The sequence below is a fragment of the Xyrauchen texanus genome, chromosome 41 (genome assembly GCF_025860055.1).
Source record: "Xyrauchen texanus isolate HMW12.3.18 chromosome 41, RBS_HiC_50CHRs, whole genome shotgun sequence".
In the NCBI taxonomy this organism is placed as follows: Eukaryota; Metazoa; Chordata; class Actinopteri; order Cypriniformes; family Catostomidae; genus Xyrauchen; species Xyrauchen texanus.
Window position 1 is genome coordinate 10,777,938 of NC_068316.1, and position 22,974 is coordinate 10,800,911.

Genomic DNA, 22,974 nt, shown 5'->3' on the forward strand with positions numbered 1-22,974 from the left:
ATATTCAGATTAATTTTCCCCAAAGAGAGACTTATGTTATTTTAGCAATAACATATAAACATTTCAACACAGCTTTACCATGAGCTCAGAGGTAAAAAAAATAAAAATAAACAACGTTTAAAAGCTGAAATCCCTCGCTGTTACCATAAAAAACTAAAATTCCTGCGAAAAAGAGCTCAGCAGCAACCACCCAATCCCATAAAGCTTCCGCAAACTCTCATACTATTATGTATTAGTAGATATCTGAATATTTTTCAATCCTAAAATATACTGTTGTTTTTTTAACTTATGATCAATGACTATCAATAGACTATCAAAGTCAATAGTTTAATAAATGTTTAATTTGAAATGTACTGTCTTTTTGATTCGATTACATAATTTGTAATGCTTCATAGGACTGAGGTTTATTCCCTAATAAAAGGCGTTAAGTACACAGTCTTGTAACTTTGTCTTTTAATCTGAGTTGCAAATACTTTTTTGATTCAAATCAAAGTTTGTAATGTGATTCATTTCAGAGCTATTTGGTTTGGTTCAAGATGTAGGGTTTCCCCAAAGGGCCTCCCTATGGAGAAAATTAATGGGAAAAATGTTTCAGGAACGAGGGTTCCTGAGATAGGGAGGTCACTGTTGCATTTAATTGCCCCAGTCAATCAGTAAATGTGGGTAAAAAAAAAGGACAGATACCTGCAGAACACGGCTCATCCACTGAAAGCTGTCCTCCTCTGTGGAGTCCGGCCTCTGCTCAGCTACAACCACAATCCTCTCATCGTGCAGGACTGTCACAGAAAACACCGCTATCCTAAGAGAGAGAGAGAGAGTGAAGAAATGTCAGAAATTAGTCTGTAATAAAAAACAGAAGCCTGGTTGTATATACATGAGAATCATTCTTTTTTTATCATTTTATTTTTGGTTGAACCGATTCATAGTTTGCAAATCACTAAAAGTTTGTAAAAATCTGTGCAAGTATGTGAATGCAAACGCTTTTAGCTACTGAAACTTGATTTCATGGGTTATTGCATTCCAAAATATGTCTGAATGCAAGTGCAACATCTGACACTGTCTTAACTCTTAGGAATTTCACCAAACACTCACATATTTGAGTCTTTAGAGACCAGGCACTTATATCTATCGTAAATGAATCTACAAAATGCTCATATAGTATCTCTTTTTTAAAATATTTTCAAGACAATTCGAAAATAATAGAATAAAATATGTTACATTTTGATGGTTTATTTTTCAAGAGAAAGAGAAAACGGAACAAATCAGGACAAATCTAGAACAGGATTCATTACTTTCACACTGGAATTTTCTAAGACAGAACTGGCTGTCAAAAACATTTTGAGCTACACATAACACATGTGTAACTTATGTGTAGATTATGTGTGTCTTAAAGTATTTTCTCAGTCACTTATTGAGTCTAAATAGATGCACTTACATAATTTCAATCGTACACCCAAATGACAATAGTCATATCATACTGTTCATGTGTTAAACTTGCTATAGTTAACATCCATGTTGTTTCTTCATAAAACAGAAAATTGTCAAATGTAAATCAAGTCAATCACTGAAACAACAGTGTCACCTTGAGAAAAAAATAACATGTAAAATGTGTCTGTGTACATGCATAAGGATACTGATATATCACATTGTTGTTGAAGTGGAAAAAACAAAAACACTCTTACATAGGGTCTCTAAAAACCCTATAAGCTTTTTTTGTAATTTGCTATAAACATTTAACTTTCAATTTTGGTTTACTTATTTTTTTGTTACACTATTTATAAGAGAGAGATTGAGGAATACTAAGTGTGGGCAAAACTACAAATAATGGATGAGGTACAGGGAGTGAAATGAGGTCCCGGGTCAATAAAGACCCGAGGTATGTGTTTAAGGGTTCATTTAATTTAACAATCAAACTAATTTAAATAAAAAGTTATTTTACGACAACAAAAATAAAACAAAAATGTCTTCTGAGGGCACTTTTGAGCACTCATTCAAACAAATCTGTGAATTGTGTTTTTTTTAATTGGTTCATTGAAACTGATTTGTTTAAATGAATCAGACTCCCCAATGTTAACCTTAGATTGTTTTTGTAACACCTTTTAATTCTACAAAACGTATAAAGAAACCAATTAACAAAACCCGGGGCAAATTCACAGACACAACACAACTGAAACATAACTTTAACACAACATGCAGACACACACCTTCTCCCCTCTGCCACCACAGCAGGTGTTAAATGTATTTAATTTGCACTCTGCATGTCCAAAGCAAACATGCTCACATGCTATATTTATCGGCCATTGACGACAGAGAAGATTACGGCACGTTTGTTTGTTTTTAAGGCAGTGCATTCTCACCTGCCCCTGTACACAAACTTCATGGGCTCCACCGCCAGTGCCGTGGCAACGATATCATCAGCATTGTTCCTCCGCCCACTCACCACCATGAGACCATCCATCTTTCCAGAAACAAAGACCAGGCCACCAGGGCCAATGAAGCCCAACAGCCCTGTCCGGGTGAAGGGGTATTCACTGATGGGAGCACCAGAGATGCTCATGGGGAAAACCTAAAAAAAACAACAACAACAACAAAAACAGCTATTTCATACAAAAGACCAAAATTAAGCCAAGGTGCTTTTAATGAATGAAAAAGGAGCATAGTTTTTACTATAGACAACTTTGTAAATGTTTCCCTCACTTTTTGACCAACAATTTTCCATGACTACTTTTCCAGTTGTTTTTAAATACTGGATAGTGGATAGGAATATTTAAAATAATTTTGATTAAGACAGATTCACTAATGAATCATTCAGATTGATATGTAAAGTAGTATGGCCGATTTATTAAAAATACAAATAAAAATACTCAAAGGAACGATTTGCTCACACATAAAGCATCTCTAGGTTTGCAATAAAATGTTACACTATACAAGAGCAAAAGCTAGGCAATAGATTATTTAGAGCAGACAATAACTGCAAAAATATACAGTCATTACAACAATTTTCATAATTTTTAGATTGACATGACTATTCCAGGCTGGAAAACACAATTAAAAATTTAATGATTTTCCATAACCGCAGGAACCCTGTTTATAAAAAATGCAAATACAAGTCCAAGAGGATTTTTTTATTATTTGATTGTCAAACAATTCATTCATCTAAATTAATCTAAATGATGAACATGTGTAATCAGAGTTCCAATTTTGTAAATACATCTTTGTGGCTCCAAAAAGTGAAAAGTTTGGGGTCGAAAATGTTATACTCTTGTGTCACGATAATCCATCAGACTTAGTGTGAATGGGCCTTAGGGAAATTATTTTGATCTTGGTATTTAAGGCAAACTATTCCAAAGGAATTTAACAAGAAAGCAAGGGAACGACTTTTATCTGAATACTTAACCATATTTTTTTTGTAGAATCTAGGGGATTCTGGGTAGTAGAGTCCATTTAACTATAGCCAAATCATCTCGATCTGATAGGACACAAACCTCAAAGGTGTTTTTTGTCATGCCTGACAGCCCATAATATGACATTCCCGTGGCGATTGAGCACACGCACAGCTCTCCGATCTCATCTGTTCGACACAGCTGAGGCACTCCCTCCGGTTTGACCACACACATGAGAGCTGCACATACACAACATCAATAAACACATTACACACTTTTTGAAGCAGTAAATACAGCACAAAGAGAGGCTAACACATGGACATTTTACTACTTTCTCCTTTGGTCTGATTAACATTGCACTAGGAAAATAAAATAAAAAAATGCCTTAGCACATTTTTGCCTTTCTGTGATCCATCAATGTGTTTGCGCATGTGTGTACCTCCTGGCATTACGGTGCCCACGTCCTGTACGGTGAGTACAGACAGCCGCTCCTCTGAGTCCACCCTGATGACACCGTGGCTCAGACCCTGCATGGACAGAACCCCTCGACCTGGCGGCTGGTTACTATCATCTGTGGGCCTAAATTTTAACGCAAAAACATGTTCAGTTTAAATGGCCCCTAATTCAGCATCCTGTCATGAAATCTTCACAAGATGTCACTAAGCTAACGATTCAAAACTCAAACAAGCATAAAAAAATACATAGTAGAAACAAATATTGGGTAAATAGACAACATACACTCACTGAGCACTTTATTAGGAACACCTGTACACCTATTTATTCATGCGATTATCTAATTAGCCAATCGTGTTAAAGTGCAGTGCAATGCATAAAATCACGCAGATACGGGTCATTAGCTTCTGTTAATGATCACATCAACCATCAGAATGGGGGAAAAGTGTGATCTCAGTGATTTGGACCATGGCATGATTGTTGGTTCCAGACGGGCTGGTCTGAGTATTTCTGTAAATGCTGATCTCCTGGGATTTTCACACACAACAGTTTCTAGAATTTACTCAGAATGGTGCCAAAAACATCTAGTGATGACAGTTCTGTGGACATTAGTGTTCTTAATAAAGTTCTCAGTGAGTGTAAATTGAAAGTTTCCAGTATTGAATACAGTACTACAAGTTTATTTCTAATTGACTCTAATTTCTAAACTCGCCTGCCATCTTGAATGTTTTTTCACAGACTTCAGTGCAATTTTGAGATTTCATTCTCTCAAAGGATATATGCGATGCTGCTTAGAATAGAAAACATGATATCTTAGAAAGCAGCATATAGTGTTGCTGCCTAACATTTGGAGTAGCTGTTGTATTCAGTTTTGAAAATTCTGTCTTGGCAGCTCACTATGTTTTGGAACAGAGCTAATGTGTAAAAATGTAGCAAGTACACTTTAATAATTATTCGTGGTGTAATTATAATGTGTGGATGAATTACAAGTTACATCATCATCTAGAGCTGCGAAAAGTACAAAGTGAGAGATATATTGAAAGCGAAGATGGAAATCATTACCAGAGTGAAAAAACATTCTGTTGATAACATGGGCCAAACCAAATGCATAAAAAAAGTGTCTGTGCGTGTGTAAGGGGTGAAATATGAGGTTACTACGGGTTTGCTCATTATATTACATCTGCAAATGACAAATCAAATGACATAATTCCTTTGATGACAGAAACAGCACTACAATTGCTTATCATTAGTCGCCTTTGAAACAAGTTTTTCTTCTGACATCAATAGATGGAGATGTGCACATCTATGACAACATGTTCTTTTATTAGCTTGCAATTCATTTAACTTTTTGTTGAAATTCATAAAAGCTGTTCTCATCCACAAACTGTCATAAGAGAGAGAGAGCGAGAAAAAGCAGGTCTATAAAAATGGACAAGTTAATGGACAAGTTAATCCTGTGGAATGAAAACCATATGCTCTGCATTCAGTCATGAGTTTGATTTGGTCACAAAGCAAAGATGTCAGGACTATTCAAGGCTGTAATTATGGAGAAAGCCAAAAAAAATATGTTTTTATTAAAACCATCATCTTGTAAATGGTTTTAGAGAATTGTCTTTGAAGACAAACACAGAAGTCGGCAAAGCCCTCTAGTTGATACATCAAATTCTGAGTGAAGCAGACAGAAAAATGTTTACCATCCCTATTTCCATAATTTTTCAATTGTTTGTGGATTACGAAACTCAGAAAAGAAGAAAGAAAGATCTAAATGTTCTGGATGGAAGTGAGAGTTGGTGGATATGGGGTGACGCTACAGGGTAAATGAGTGGTCAATGTGTCAGCACCACTCCCACCTCCTGATGGCCACGGTAAGGGCTTCAGCTGAGCTGGCACATGGACAGATGACCTCTGGCCGCAGACCTTTACTCTGGAAGACATTGAGGAATGCATCACATGATGAAATGGACCCTGCAGAGAATGAGAGAGAACAATGAATACTATAAAATAATGACTTTTTCTATGAAGCATTTAAAACAGCTCCCACCATTTAAAGTGTTCTCAGTAGGGTACAAAGGGAAAACAGGCTTTTAAAGGGCAGTTCACTAAAGAACATGTGAAATTAAAGGGCCATATTCTACACTACTTTTTTTTACTATGAAATTCCCTTATAATGTCATTCAAGGTGTCTTGCACAAAAATATTATGCTGCTGTAACATTAATGCTTCTATAATGTAAATAACTGGCTGTTTGATATGGACGGTCATGGGACAATCTCACTCTGGCTCATACTTCATCCGAAAATGAAAATTCATGAAGAAAAAGAAGCTTATGTTTAAGACCATTATAGTCCAATAAATGGTCTTTGGCGGACTGGAGAGTGAGCTGTGAAATGCTATTACACGCTTGTGAATAATGCATTTAGAGATATTATTTTTCAGGTTGCTTGGCAAGGAAACAGCTGTTTAAACCTCCACTTGTTTCCTGTCAGCAGAGTATTTCAAGAGACAAACAGGTGGGAGAAAAAGGAGGAAGGGAATGGAAGAGTAAACAAGAGGAAGGCGAGAGATAGGAATGGAAGCCAAGCTTACATGGGTTGGATCCGTCAGCGACCACCAACATGCGCAGGGAGCCTAGGTTGATGTCTCTCTGATCTCGGTGAGCGACAAGAGCCCAGTGCATATCTCTGGACTTGACACAGGCTACTTTAGCTAAACACAGATGCACACACAATGACTACACAGTATATATCACAGAATTTGCCATTTTGTGAACATACAACACTATATCAAAGAGCATTTTCTCATTAAGGCCTATTCAAGTCCACATTTTGAGAAGGAAAATGGTTTAAAATAAACAATACATTTCTACAAACTCTTTCACGTCAAGTCTGAAATATCACCTGCTGATAATTAAAAAAATACATTGTTTGTGAATATTGTTTACTGTCATGTTGTTCAGTCATATCAGAATCGTAATAGTTTTGGTGTGAAAAATTGTTTGTTTATATTATATCCTTTGTGTTATAAGTTATGTCGGACTTGGTGTGAATCTTTTACAGTCAGTGCAATAAGCTGTTCACAATTGTTATATACTTGTTATATGTGTGTCGTTATGTCAACTTAAAGGTATATTCTGGGTTCAACACATGTTAAGCTCAATCGACAGCATTTCTGGCATTATGTTGATTACCACAAAAAATGATTTTGACTCATCCCTCCTTTTCTTTAAAAAAAGATTAGTGAGGCACTTACAATGAAAGTGAATGAGGCAAATTTTTGGAGGGTTTAAAAGGCATAAATGTGAAAATTATAATTTCATAAAAGCACTTTACATAAATTATTCTGTTATAACTCACATATTATTTGAGCTATAAAATTGTTTAAATAAACAATTTTACAGTCGTTTCAGGGTTATAGGGTTTGTTGAAATTACATTGTCATGGCAACGAAGTTGTAAAATTGGATATTACTTTACACAGTAAAGCTTAGTAACTGATTTTATCGCACTAAAATCATGTTAATACCCATATTTCTTTTACGCATATATCTTGTGGCTATACTTTTGAAAGAGTGAGTATTTTAATGTTTACGGACTGGCACCATTCACTTCCATTGTAAGTGCCTCAATGGAACCCAGATATTTGGTTTTTTTAAAGAAAAGGGCAGATGAGTCAAAATAAATGTTTGTGGCAATCAATATAATACCACAAATGCTGCCGATTGAGCTGAACATGTAATAAGCATGAAAAATAATTGTAATATTAATGTTTTTTTTAGTTGTTTTTTGTGATAAATTGATTGCAAATATTATATATTTTTGTGTCATTTAGTCCAATCAGACTTTCTGTTAATAGTTTTGATGTGGAAAATTGTTTGTGAATATGATATACTTTAGTGTTTAGGTGTATCAGACATCAGATTCATCAGTGATTGACAGACCTTTGTATTGACAGACTTTCTGGATCCAGGACAGGGGATTGACCTTCATCAAGGAGTACGGTATGCTGATTACATGCATCATATTCATGACACTCTAATGGAAACAGGGAGTGACTGACATATTACCAGGTTCCATCTGGAATGCGTAATCTTGTGTTTACATTCAATATTTTCAGAAGCGAGACTTACTGTTAGGATGCCGTGCCACAAACCCACATCCTTTTTAAAATCCAATACATTCACTATGATTTCAGCTGAAAGACAAAGAGCAACAGACAGTTTTCCTACATGATCATTCGAGACAGGAGATTTCAGGGCAAAGGACAGATATAGAGGTATAATACTGTGTGTATCATGGACCCACCCTCTGTGTATCCACAAGACTGGGTTAGGGCCTGACAGTGTGTTAGAAGAGCGATCCGTGTCACCGTCACACCCAGAACACTCCCATCTTTACATGTCTTATACTGTAAATCATTAACACAAACACAACAATGTCATTCACACACATTAATCATTAACACAGGTATCAGAACATCACATCCCTTTACATGGCTGTTTGCAATCTACTTTACAGGGTTAATCTTGTGAAATCTGTCAAAAATATCTCCACGTCATATTGCAACTCCTATTTTAGGGTTATTAGGGTTTTCATGACAATTAAACACAACAAACCCCATTTTCATTACCATAATACAACCAGAGGCTTTACTTTTGAGTTGTTTTATAATGACCATTATTCTCAATGACAATTGCAGTAATATAGTAATTTATTTTTAGTAAAACATTTTTTTTTTAATAAAATGTTTTGTTTTAAAATCTGCATAAATTAAAGCCAGTCCAATAAATACAATCAAGCTGTCTAAATACATGACAATGTAAATGGTATATCATTATTTTTCCGCATTACTATATTTTTTCATTATGATATTGAAAATGGTGTGGGCTTCCTTTATTGTCATTAAAATAATGTCCCAATGCATAAAATAGTAATAGTTTAAAAAAAAAAAAAGTGATTGTGTGAAATATCACTTGTCATGTTCTTAACTGCTCTCAGAGATTCATCTGTATATTCAGCATACTGTAACCCACTATCCTACTGTACTGATTAGGGATACAGTACAATGGAAAGAAAATGTTGCCCTATACCCTCTAAATCTGACACCCAGGCACTTTGCATGGGCTCTCAAATTTTTGGGATCTGGTAAGAAACATCAAGACAGCTCTCACAAAACTGGTTCAATAGCAACCAGCATCTCCTTCAAGAGTCCCGATTCACAATTAAACAAACATGAATCATTTATCGTCCATTATCCAACATCTCTAATGGAAGGCTGCTGTGTCCTGCATGCTGATAGCAAATATTGATTTCTGTGCCTGTACCAGGACATAGAATATCTACAAACCAGAGATCATAAAACAATTAAATTGTTTGGGGGGGTGGATGGGGGGGGGGTAGGTTGGGGGTTGGGTTAGCATATGGAAAAAGAATCCCAGGCTTATAATTTGCACTTCTAGAAAAATGAAGAGGATTTACATGTTAAAGGATACAGGTAAAATGATTTGAATAAATGGATATTTCCATAACGGTCTTAAGTTTATGGGATACCTACATTTAAAATGTCCTGTGTTGAGGTATTTCCGCTCGAAGGACTCACTTTTTTTTATTTTTTTATAATAGCCTTAATTTGTTACTTGCTAGTCAGTTACAGTTATTACTTTAGCAGGAGGGTCATTCATATTCAACAGAGAAAAAGTTTGAAAGCAAAATTAGCCATTTTTGGTCTATTATCCCGGAAGAGAAAGACTTTACATTTTAAATGCATATAAGTCCATTTTTGTTAACTTTTAGGGGTAAACTAGCATTTAGATGGCATCAAAGCTAACAGACATTAACTAAAAGCCACTGGAGGGGAACCCCCCCAAAAAAAATTAAGAAAAATGCTCACCTCTATGTATGCTGTGTCATTATTTGCATCTTTGATGTGAGGGAACCAATCACGTGGCGGCTTGGACAGGTGTTTGGATTCCGTGACGAACCATAGCAGCTTCGGCCATCCTGATAGGTGGGTGGGACCAAACAGAGATAAAACATGAATAGAGTCTATTATAGTTGTTAAATGAACTTTATCTCGGCAATTCTTAATCATTACGACTCATTACCTCTGCATTTGCTACTTATCCCTCTCTCGTCTTACCACGGCCTAGACAGGGCAAAAAATGCTTACTGCTAGCAGTCTGGATCTGATAACACCACACACATGCACAGTACAGCCCATCATTCTTTTCACTCGTACTCCCACACACACACACACACACACACACACACACAGACACACTATCTCACTGCTCAAAGTATCTACACACTCCCAAGTCTCAGAGCACACAGTCAATTTACTGAACATCTGATGCATACTAACAAAAATGACTAGCACTTTCTCAATTTGGCAAGCTCTAATCTGATTCGCTGGCTTTAGACTACTTCTAACAGTTAGAGTGCACAGGTTTGTATCAGTCCACCTGGAAACAAAGTTGCATTTAAAAAGTACCGGGTTGCTACAACAAATCACTGTATTTGCCCAATTTTGTCAGGTTGGTTGCATCAAAACATGAAAGATACTCCAAATGGCATGTTAACACAAAAACAAACTATGATGTGTCTCTTTACATGAAGGTATGGTCTCTATTTTTGTGAGTACACAACCACAGCGCTATGACTGTGTGCCAAGTCTTATCCAATTTTCGTGAGAGCGCTAATTCTAAGCGCAACGCGCAAATGGGCGTGGGTGGGAGTGTTTGCGCTATCTTTAGGTGCATTATATGCTTATGAAGTGGCGCAAAACACAATTTGCTGTTTTCCTGGTCATTGTTCGAAGACGTTTCAAAAGCACATCTTATCTTAGCACAAAGTCCAAACTCAGTTTTTGCATTTGCAGTTTGGAGAATTTACCAGCAGGTGGTAATAAAGTACAGAGGAACATCAAATGAAGTCCATGACAATCATTGTTGTGGCCATTTTATGAAAACAGATATTTATAAGATTTGTGCTAAATTATCTTTAGGTCATGGCTTATTTTTTAATTATTATTCTAATTTATTTTGGTATTTCTCCACCTGTTGTTGTAGTGGGATTTTTAAGTCGCTGCAGAAGGGGCCAGTGGAAGTTGGAGAGAGTAAAATGTTTAGATTTGTTATAATTTTTTGACAACCAAATATTTTTGGTTTAATTATTTCATTTCATTACTTAATTTTTCTAAATTAAAACTGACCGGTAGAAGTAAAGTGCAATCAGATACAATTACAGTTAATACTAGCCATGATTTGTGTGTCAGTAGATTAAAAATTATTAATTTCACTCTCTACAATTTAACTGACCGTAAATCCAAATCCTGACGAGAACCACATTTTCCATGCATATAAAATAAGCGTGTCATTGTCATAGAAATATACCTGGCATTGGCAGACGGTGCTGGAGAAGAACCTTAGAATAAAATTGCACTTGACCTAGCCCATTAGTACTTCGCCCGCAAACTTTTGCCAAACCCATTTGCGCCTAGATTGTGCGTATGCTTGCACGAAAATACTAAAACTTAATGGCCTTGACTTAGCATGTATGACTTTTGGCATAGCGCTGCGCTTAGCGTTTTTAAAATAGGGCCCTTTCTCTGTCTAAGTAGGCAGTTGTTTAAGCTGCAAAGTACCGATTTTCAAACGTCGGACTATGCAAGACATGCTTAACTTATAAAGAAATTGTATTACTTGTGCATTGACAAACTGACCTTTGAACTGTGGTATTTCCCCAGTGGGTCCTTTCGGAAGGCCTTTGTGACATGCATCACTGGTCAAAGCCACAGTAACGCCACAACTCCCCAGGAGAAAGCCAATCTGCTGACTTCCTGCATCCTAATACACATACATACACACAGACAGAAAGAGGCTAAGACCAGCTAACATCCATCATCACTACAGAGGTAAAATACACTGTAGGGGTGGTGTCGGCCCACTTTTTTACAGACCCAAATTTAACTTTTTTAGTTTGTAAAATTCTAAAATTGCCTGCCTTTACTAACAAAAAGTACCATGTTATTACCATGTTTTCTGGACATTTACTATGGTAAATAGCAAAAGCACAGAGCTGCTTTTAGGACTGGACAGCAGTTTTTTGGTTTCCAAAGTGCACTGCATGCAGAGGCAGCCAGAGAAAGTTCTGCCAGTTTCCATGTCTTTTCCTGGAATTTTTGGCCCTGAAGAGGAATCAAGCTGATCCTTGCCAAAGCTGATCTCCTCCTCCAATCCTTCTACCACTAAAATTCAACATACATATCTTTGCAATGCCTTTGCCATGAGGGGTGTGCAGTGATATGTTTGGCTTGACATTCTGAAGAGATAATCTCAAAAATAGACAACGGACCGGAGATTGCAACTGCAATATTTACATGGCGCCCCATTGAAGTTTCCAGCCTTTGTAACACATTACTATTAAACATGAATAATAAATAAATATTAATATTTTGTGCTATAAAGACTGACATGTTGGCACTCAATGCTGTGAGCTCAAGCTGAGAGAAGAGATCTGTAGCGGAGGATTGTGGGTAGGCACTATAGCTTGTTACGATGTCAAAAATAAAGACAAAATTCAAGAACTAGATCGGCCAAAAATACATATTTTGTCAAATTATGCCAGTGTATGGACTACTTGTATGATACTTTAAGGAACTTTTTGTAGTTTCAGAGCTTCACTGCCCCAGTTCTGATGTACTTTCATTATATGGAAAAGAGCAGCCAATGACATTCTTCAAAAATCCCCTTTTGTGTACCATCCACAGCAGAAAGAAAGCGATGACAATGATTTCATTTTGTCATGAATTGTCATTTTTTTGGGGGTGAACTAGTTCTTTAAATATGCCTTCTGCTTATGAAACGCACATTTGTGATTCACCTAAAGCAAGAATCAATCATGCAGTACTGTACAGCAAAGACGGCCATCTACAGTATCTGTCATATCGTCATGCTATATTTTGATTCTCACCTTTCTGGTAAGTGGCACTTCGATGGGTACGGGCACCACCTCTGCCAGCAGGCAGCCATAAAAGGCAACCATAAAGGCAGCGGGGTCGTTGTTGGGAAACACAAGAGCCACCTGCTCGTGGAGTGATAAGAGAGGAAAGGTGTCAGACTTCAGACAAGAATTTATGCTAATCTGACAGGAACACACTTTTAAACCAAAGCATGTGACAGGAAACAACATTCTTGTCATTAAAGGAATGTTCCGGGATCAAAACAAGTTAAGCTCTATGGACAGCATCTGTCACATTCTGTTAATTACTACAAAAAATTATTTTGTCTTGTACTTCAGTTTGTAGAGACAAATGAAAATTGGGTTTACAGTTAAGTACTTACAATGGAAGTCTATAGTGCAAGCATTCTAGAGGGCTTAAAATCTGATTTTGCAGCTTGTATTTTTGTTAAAGCACTTTTGTTAATCATTCTATACACAAATATGTTGTTTGAGATGTATAAATAATAATTTTAGTGCTGGGATGAACTTCTGATTATGCATTACTAACATAAATTATTATAGGTGGATTTACCTCTATGTAAACTGTCCCTTTCCGGTATCCTTGGGCATATAATGCAAAAGGTTAGAAAGTGATCACTCTATGTTAATGTTAATGCATATAATGTTGTCGTTCAAACTATAGATATGTAATCCTTGCATTGTACCCCAGTTCCTAATAAAGTTACAGTCAAAATGGCAAGTAAGTATTTTATTTACTCTTATTTTAACGAATTATTTACCATTTAATTTACTAATTTTATAAACATTTTGTTACTAATTTTGGCAATGCTTTGGCCCTTAGACTTCCATTTCGTTACAGAGAGAGCTGTACATGTACATGTACTATAGGTCGATTTTGTTGGCTGAAGGTTGTCAAACTCACCCGATCTCCTGGTCGGAGCATGGGTTCCTGTTTGGTGCCCAATTTGTGGAGGATATTGTAGGCTACTTTGATGCTCCGAGACCAAAGTTTCCCTGTGTAGAATAAAGTATATACTAAATAACTCTCCTTTAATGAGCTAGTTCACCCAAAAACGAGTCACAGCTGTCAAATCTCATATGAATGTGTGCATCTTTAAATACGGCATAATGTGAAGACAGCCAAATGCCACTGGTTGTCACATTTCTAATAATCAATTGCAGAATATGTGATATATCATATAACTGTTCACGGAATATTATGCAAAAGTATAAGTGAAATTTGAGAGGTGTGGCGGAGGTAAATAAGCAGTGTTGTGTTACTTAAAAATAGTAATCAACTACAAATAAATAATTATTTCTTAATTTTTTTTTATCAGATTGCTTTACTGATTACTACATTGAAAAGTAATCACATTACTAATTACTCTGCTTTTAAGTTACTTTCTAAAATACTTTTCGCTCAACGAATTCAAAATAATTACAAATTTCAAATTTCTTTCTTGTTCATACAAAACTCAGCACCTCACATTTCTTCTTCAGGACATAATTCATGTATTCTACATAAATAATATATTTTAAATTAGCATAACCCTACAATGTACTTAAAATAATTTAATTAATTGAAAGCAAGCAACTGTAATCTGATTAAAAGTATTTAAAATGTAATGCACAACTTTTTTGATTAGCAGGTAATTAGATTACAGTAACTAATTACTTTGTCATTGGATTACACCCAACACTGATGAATAAGTTACATCTCATTCTGTTGCCCACACAAATCTGTCATATGCCCTCAGAAGACTTTGGATAAAATGCTTGGCACAAAGTGCATTTTTGTTATTTTTGAAACTGCCCTCTTTTGTAATCATCGGAAGAAAGAAAGCCATATGGGTTTGGAACCACATGAGGGTAAGTAAATAATAACAGAATGTTTGCATTTTTGGGTGAGCTATTATTTTAACAAAGTGCTTATGTATTCACTTAAGTCAGAAAAGTAAAACCAAACAGCACAAGAACACTCCAGGAGGCTAAACAAAGGAGAAAATTGAACAGATTCCACACATCGAAGGACAAGCAAAGAGAAAACTGGATTAAGACCAAATGACCAAAATGTCTTTTTTATTGACCCCTTTAAGCATCTGGATGAGTCACACATGGAACACGCTTCACTGAGTTTATCTACTGTGTCTTGCTGAATTTTTGACCTGCCGTTATCAGGATTTAACTTACGGATATTAAACCCCACTGAGAGAAAAACGGTGTGCATGAAATATCAATCTCGCTGCATGCCACCGTTCAGTGTGAAGTTAATTACTCTTTTGATTTGGGTAAGGTTTTTAACGAGCTTAGAAGGAGCTTGATATTCCCCTGTGGGTTTTCGGTCACGCAAACATTTACTTTCACATGCTGTTCTGGAGGCCAGTAGAGGTATTGATCAGGGCTTTTGCTGTCCTGATGCGTCAACTGTGTGTAGGGGAAAAAATAATGGCACTGAGGAGACATCATTGGCTTGATGATCACTTCACTCTCTAGAAAAAGAAAGAAGGAAAATACCAACCACTACAGCAGAGGCACACACACACACGCACTGCAAATCCTTCTTCACACTCTCACCCGTGATGTTCAGCAGAAAGGTTCCTCATTGAGAGAAATCAGCTGAGAGCGACTGGGACATCTCACTTATACACATCCACACACACATAATTTTATTCTAATATGGTGAGGAGTTTCTGTGGACTTCTACTGTTTTTATACTTGGCTAATGATATTTTCTATCCCTTACCCCTAAACTGAACCCTCACGGAAATCTTTTAGCATTTTTATATATTCATGAAGACATTATTTAGTTTTCCTTAAGGTGATCGTTGGCTGAAACAAATTTTAAGATAAGATAATGTGTATTATTCTCTTACAGTATGTGTATGAAGGAGTATTATACAAATTTCTGTAGGTATGTATGGTTGTATTACCGTAGGTAAGGATGTAGAGAGGTTTGCCGTTGGTGTCCATGGTGGTCAGGCAGGGTGCTTTGGGCGAAATAGTGCCCCAACGCTGCAGTGCAGCTTCCAATGATGGCGGCCAGTTGGTGACCACCCCTAGCGGATCCCCTCGAATGGTGACCATCTGTGCCCCCTCCGGCCGTGGCTGGTTGGGGTCAGGCTGCTGGACTGAACAGTCAAAGATGAAAGAGATAAAACATTACCGTTATTACAGAGTCAAAGAAACTATGCCTAGGGCTGTTTGTGTAAGTGTTATAAAGTTTGATTCATTTTAGTGAATCGATTGATTCGGATGGTTCATCTAAATTAACTTTTTTCCACCGGTTCATATGCATCATCACTGAAAAGTGTTCCCAGGGGTTAATAGGAGCTGATTAATCCAATGTATTGGATTGTGTCAAATGTTTTTTTATATTTATGGTACTTACAAGTCACCCACCTCAGCTTTACTTCCAAAAAAAGGCTCTTCCTTGTTGAGCAATTCACAAAGTAATTCATAAAATGATTTGTTTGTGAAATCGGACATCATTCCTTTTTTTATACATTATAAGACAAGCTCAAATGCATCAAAGTGAAATTGTATTATTTTAATAAAGAGTTAAAAACTTACCCTCTAGGAGCTCCTCAAAATCATCCACAAAGAACTCTCTGAGTGGAGGTCGTCTGGGCTGTTTTAGTGTGTTCACAAGTTGCTGGATTTTAGCTGAAACACGACTGCTAACGGGAACTCCTGAGGAGAACATATATCACATACTAATGTACAACAACACATGCATACCTCTAAAAACAAATTATATTTTTCATACATGAGCTCTTTTTACAAGGACCAAGGTACCCATCTACCTGAATGAGATAACAAATATTTTTTTACACACACACACCAGGTTTTAATTACCAGATTGTAACCTTAAAAAAATGTCCTTGTAAACCACCCAAAAGCCCCACACACATACACACACACACACGTTGGCGTGGCTATCTTTATGAGGACTCTCCATAGACATAATCATTTTATACTGTACGAACTATAGATTTTATCCCCTAACCCCAAACCTAACCCTCACAAAAAACGTTTTGCATTTGTATATTTAAAAAAAAACATCTTTTAGTATGTTTAAGCGATTGGAATTATGGGGACACTAGAAATGTCCTCATAATCGACATTTATAGCATAATACCCTTGTAATTACCAGTTTGTAACCTAAAAAAATGTCCTCGTAAACCACCCAAACCTGCACACGCACGCACGCACGCACAGGGACATACCAAAGACTTCTATTATTTTTATATAAAGCTTATTATAATTACTATAGACTAACCCAACCCATATCCTAACACTAAAAGAAAACATTTTGCATTTTAATAATTTATGAAGAAAACATTTATGGATTGTTTTTTCAAATGAGGACATCATAAAATTTCACTAAAACTGAAAAACTCCTGGGTTCAAAGAACTGTCCATAAACAGATTATTTGGCTAGATGAATGTGCACAATGAAGATGTTTCTTCTCCCAGCTGTTGTGTTTACATCCTTTTCCAAACTCTCAATTTTCATCTTACCCCTAACAAATCAATTTTACAAACATTATTGATTAATGCCTCTGACAGATGCAGTCAAATGCGGCCATCAGGGGCATCCCCCTGGAGATCAAATTAAAGCCTAATAATATAAAAGAGTGGGATCAATGCCTTCAAACACAGCTTCATCACAGAGGATCTGACAGCACTGATATCTTGTGGATTGAGCTGTCTATCGCTAGCAGAGCTTCTGCTGTTATACATTGTACAATATACAACTTAGTCATAAACATGCACTGGACACATTACATTTGTCAAAATCTTGATAATACACATACACTTACTGAGCAATTTATTAGGAACACCTGTACATCTACTTATTCATGCAATTATCTAATCAGTAAATCCTGTGACAGTAATCCAATGCATAACATCAAGCAGATACAGGTCAGGAGCTTCAGTTAATGTTCACATCAACCATCAGAATGGGGTAAAATGTGATCTCAGTGATTGTTGGTGCCAGACGGGCAGGTTTGAGTATTTTTGTAACTGCTGATCTCCTGGGATTTTCACACATAACAGTCTCTTGAGTTTATTCAGAATGGTGCCAACAACAAAAAACATCCAGTGAGCTGCAGTTCTTCAAACAGAAATGCCTTGTTGATGAGAGAGGTCAACGAAGACTGGCCAGACTGGTTCGAGCTGACAAAAAGGCTACAGTAACTCTGATAACCACACTGTACAATTGTAGGGAGCAGAATAGCATCTCAGAATGCACAACATGTCAAATCTTTAGGTAGATGGGCTACAACAGTAGAAGACCACACTGGGCACTTTATTAGGACCTTATTTAATCACATTATTAAAGTGATTAACCACAAATTGCTATATCTACACATTATTTAAAACATCAAATAAAGTGGCTTCATAAATTCAGTGATTTCATACATCCACTAAAAATAACCTTGATTTTATTTTAAAAAGTAACTGAAAGAAATTGCTCAAAGTAATTCATTCTGAGAAAAAGCCATATTTTGTTTGCACATGCCACTTGCTGTGATATTTGTTATCTAATGCAATGACATTCAAAGATTTATTTAGAGCGGCCCTGCGTTCACATGCATGGACATTGTATTTTGGCTTTGCTAAATGCAACACATAACTTAATGATTAAAAACCGACTGAATACTGTTCACAAGACTCTAGAATGTCACTTAAAGGACTAACTTCTGCTGCACCGAGTCACATGACACAACAGCATATTGTGTCATGTGACATCAACTCTAACACATCTGTGGGTCATTTATCTACATTGTATTATACATTTTATGTTTAATACGATTCTATTCATTAACATTAGTTAATGCATTCTTATATACACTCACCTAAATGATTATTAGGAACACCATACTAATACTGTGTTTGACCCCCTTTCGCCTTCAGAACTGCCTTAATTCTACGTGGCATTGATTCAACAAGGTGCTGAAAGCATTCTTTAGAAATGTTGGCCCATATTGATAGGATAGCATCTTGCAGTTGATGGGAGATTTGTGGGATGCACATCCAGGGCACGAAGCTCCCGTTCCACCACATCCCAAAGATGCTCTATTGGGTTGAGATCTGGTGACTGTGGGGGGCCATTTTAGTACAGTGAACTCATTGGCATGTTCAAGAAACCAATTTGAAATGATTCGAGCTTTGTGACATGGTGCATTATCCTGCTGGAAGTAGCCATCAGAGAATGGGTACATGGTGGCCATAAAGGGATGGACATGGTCAGAAACAATGCTCAGGTAGGCCGTGGCATTTAAACGATGCCCAATTGGCACTAAGGGGCCTAAAGTGTGCCAAGAAAACATCCCCCACACCATTACACCACCACCACCAGCCTGCACAGTGGTAACAAGGTATGATGGATCCATGTTCTCATTCTGTTTACGCCAAATTCTGACTCTACCATCTGAATGTCTCAACAGAAATCGAGACTCATCAGACCAGGCAACATTTTTCCAGTCTTCAACTGTCCAATTTTGGTGAGCTCTTGCAAATTGTAGCCTCTTTTTCCTATTTGTAGTGGAGATGAGTGGTACCCGGTGGGGTCTTCTGCTGTTGTAGCCCATCCGCCTCAAGGTTGTGCGTGATGTGGCTTCACAAATGCTTTGCTGCATACCACGGTTGTAATGAGTGGTTATTTCAGGCAAAGTTGCTCTTCTATCAGCTTAAATCAGTCGGCCCATTCTCCTCTGACCTCTAGCATCAACAAAGCATTTTCGCCCACAGGACTGCCGCATACTGGATGTTTTTCCCTTTTCGCACCATTCTTTGTAAACCCTAGAAATGGTTGTGCGTGAAAATCCCAGTAACTGAGCAGATTGTGAAATACTCAGACCGGCCCGTCTGGCACCAACAACCATGCCACGCTCAAAATTGCTTAAATCACCTTTCTTTCCCATTCTGACATTCAGTTTGGAGTTCAGGAGATTGTCTTGACCAGGCCCACACCCCTAAATGCATTGAAGCAACTGCCATGTGATTGGTTGATTAGATAATTGCATTAATGAGAAATTGAACAGGTGTTCCTAATAATCCTTTAGGTGAGTGTATTTGCTCTGCATTTTCACATTGAGAATAAATGTATTCATCTAAAAGCTGAAAAATCTTGCTTTCAGATGCTTTATATGGAGTTAGCATCAAAATAAGTTACATTTCTAACTGTTCTGAGACCAGTGAAAACAGACAGCACACTGGAGGTTAAGTCATTCACTAAAGAGGGAGCAAGAAAGCATCCTATAGCTTTCTATGCAGCGAAGTGCATTCAATCCTAAAATCTGACCAAAAGTTCAGTTTCAGGCTGCAGATGATGTTTGGACCACTCAACATGTTTGACAGACATGAGACGCTGATAATCAGTACATAGATTTAGACTTGTACAATGCCACATTTTATTTTAACATGGTTGGCAGTGATTGGATGATGCTGGACATGATTTTGAATAAGAATTGTTAATTCAGCTTTACAGAAAACAGAGCGGAGGTCTCAGGAGGTTAAGTGATCAAATACTTTTTGGGGTCACATTAACATACTGTATACTTCTATTGTTTTATTTAGAGCTAAGTGGAATTATTATACACTATCCCCAACCTTAAAAATTGCATTTTTATCAAAACAATTATAAAAAAAAATAAACAATTCACATTACTATTTATGACTCTAACATTTGAGGACATCCCAAAAGGGAAGTTTTGTCAGATTTAGGCCACGTCCACATTCATTTGAAAACACATTAATTTCCCTACGTTTATGCCTCTCATCCACACTAGAGCAAAGTTTTCCTCCAAAAAAACTCAGAAAACTGTGTGTTTCAAAAAAGCTTTCCATTACCGCATACTTTGAAAAACAATGACATAAGGAAACTGCAAACAGAGTTTTCAAACTTAAACGGATTCGTTTGGACATGCCTTATCTAACTTCAGGGGATGTTTTTGAAACAACAACACATTGTTCTGTGTCCTTACCATCTCCAGTCTCCATGAGTTCGGCGTTGCCATATTTGGGTGTGGTTCTGGGCACGGTGGACACCTGTGGCCTCTCCACCTGAGCAGAATGTTCAGAGGTGTAGGTGGTGACGTCTGGAGGGGCCGAATGATTCTCTGGGTTTGGGAAGACGAGGAGGAGCAAAACACAGGATAAGAGGAGGTTCATCCCTTCTGGAACAAGGTAGCTGGTTTATTGTTGGTCCAAGATAAATAGCTAAAATTAGCTTGGACAAGCTAATGACCAATTTGGACCCGCTATAAACCAGCTACCATTTTCCAAAACACAGCTAGAAGCTTAAGCTGGATTTTGTGGTTGGGATTTCAGCCCTACCTGGCTTTGACAAAGAGCCCTGACACACTTGGCACATCGTCTACAATTTAAAACAGAAAAAGGCGAGAGGAGACAGACAGGAAGTGATTTTGTGGAAAACATGCACATGACTCAGAGAGATGGACGAAATGCAAAGACACAGAGGAGCTTTTTCATCCTCTCCTTAATTACAGTTCCTTTTACTTCCAGTCTGTGAGTCCGCTGGGCTTCTCTCTCGCTGTTTCTCCTCCCTCTCCAATCATAAATTCTCAGCTGTCTGTGGCCTCTCTCATTCTCCTCAGCTTGGCCTGCATTAACGTCGGTCCTGAAATGTCTCTTTCACATTCGTTGCCCTTGGCAGCCACATATTACCTTTATGATATCCCTATGAAGCTCATGCTGTCTAGCATTAGGTAAATACAAGTCAACATTGGCCAACATTGAACTAGTGATGCTCAGTTTAAAAATAAATCATTCTACTGAGTCGGTTCTTTTTAGCAAATTGGCCACCGGGTTAGAAAAAAGGTCTGAATCGACTGGCTATTTAGTCTGATTCATTTGTTGGATAAAGTGGATATTTACCTAGTCAACAAAAGACTGCTTTTTTGAGAGGTAACTGAGAAACTTCCATTGGTGTTGTGTCTCATTAATAAGGGGCTGTTCACACCAAACGCATTGTTGCATCCACCCATGCTGTTTTTCAGTTTCTTTTCTATGTAAACATGTTAAAAGTATGTCTTTGACTGTTGAATTACATATCGCTTAGTTTTTTTAACTCATGCAGGAGCAATTTTTTTTCTTTTTTCTTTTCAACTGTTTGCTGTTTGTTTGCTCATCTGCAATACATCTATAAGATGTATGTCAAGAAGTATGTATCGGGTGTCAATAAGACATTCCGCAAATGAGACGTTTATGATTTAGAATGATTGTAAATCTGATCTGTTTAAGATGTTTAGCAGATGTTAGATGCTTTCCAGATGAAAAGATCTAAAACAGACATCTCGGAGACGTACATGTGCTATCTGAGTTTGTTGCACTGCATTGGTCTGAATGTCCTCTAGTCTTTTAGAAATTATTTATCCATTCATTATATGAATGCCTCACAAACTGTAGAAAATGTTTAAATACTCAATGCCATCAGAACTGAATGGATTCAGGAAAAAAAAATAAAACAGTTTTCTGTGCATACGCCGAAATGAAACCTTGCAGGTAAAAGTAAGAAGAAATGATTACCTGAATTACAATTAATGAAATATAGTAGTACAGTTGAGGAAATTGGTAACAAATTGAATGTAAATGTTTACATCACTTTCTGCATAAACATTGTCATATTTAAAACATTACTGTTTGGTTTTTAGGCCCATTTTAGTTATTGTACAGTTATATTCTATTTTGTAAAGCTGAAATGTTAAACGTTAAAATAAGAAATTTGGTTTATTTGATATATGCACCTATAGTTCTATAAACTATTTAACGCATTCATAAAAAAACTCTTGTCTTAGACTTGTCTTGCCTCTACTGGTCTCAGTCTCGTCTCAGACTTGGCTTTCTCCGGTCTTGGTCTTGACTCATACTCTACCCTCTTCTGGTCTCGGTCTTGACTCCAACTCAACCTACTCTTGTCTCGGACTGGACTTGGACTCGGATGAGCATGTCTCAACTACAACACTGAATTATTGGATTCAACATTTCACTAAAAATGTTTAGGCTGATTATACAATTTGTAATGACTGTTAAAATCTGAAAAATACAAAATAGAAGCATTTTCACAAGAGGACTCAGACTTGAGGACCCCACTCTATTTTTTCAATATTGTTGCAAATGGCAGATGCCAGGGGATGAGTCTTTCTCTAAAAG

General features: G+C 37.0%; 1 protein-coding gene across 9 annotated transcripts in view; it reads right to left on the reverse strand.

Annotated features, from left to right (window-relative positions):
* Positions 1-22,974, reverse strand: part of LOC127634058 (disco-interacting protein 2 homolog C-like) — a 150,132-nt gene that overhangs the window by 29,566 nt on the left and 97,592 nt on the right. For 8 of the 9 annotated variants that reach the window (XM_052113466.1, XM_052113465.1, XM_052113462.1 and 5 more), the window contains 16 exons: positions 20,787-20,921; positions 16,363-16,482; positions 15,723-15,920; positions 13,715-13,806; positions 12,802-12,912; positions 11,552-11,675; positions 9,722-9,831; positions 8,137-8,239; positions 7,962-8,026; positions 7,773-7,866; positions 6,423-6,542; positions 5,687-5,801; positions 3,823-3,962; positions 3,486-3,622; positions 2,358-2,566; positions 685-799 (listed from right to left, as the gene is read on the reverse strand). In XM_052113466.1, coding sequence (XP_051969426.1) covers positions 685-799; positions 2,358-2,566; positions 3,486-3,622; positions 3,823-3,962; positions 5,687-5,801; positions 6,423-6,542; positions 7,773-7,866; positions 7,962-8,026; positions 8,137-8,239; positions 9,722-9,831; positions 11,552-11,675; positions 12,802-12,912; positions 13,715-13,806; positions 15,723-15,920; positions 16,363-16,482; positions 20,787-20,921 — 1,988 coding nt within the window. Of the gene's footprint in view, positions 1-684; positions 800-2,353; positions 2,567-3,485; positions 3,623-3,822; positions 3,963-5,686; positions 5,802-6,422; positions 6,543-7,772; positions 7,867-7,961; positions 8,027-8,136; positions 8,240-9,721; positions 9,832-11,551; positions 11,676-12,801; positions 12,913-13,714; positions 13,807-15,722; positions 15,921-16,362; positions 16,483-20,786; positions 20,922-22,974 lie in introns of those variants that run through there. The other variant, XM_052113467.1, reaches the window with a different exon arrangement.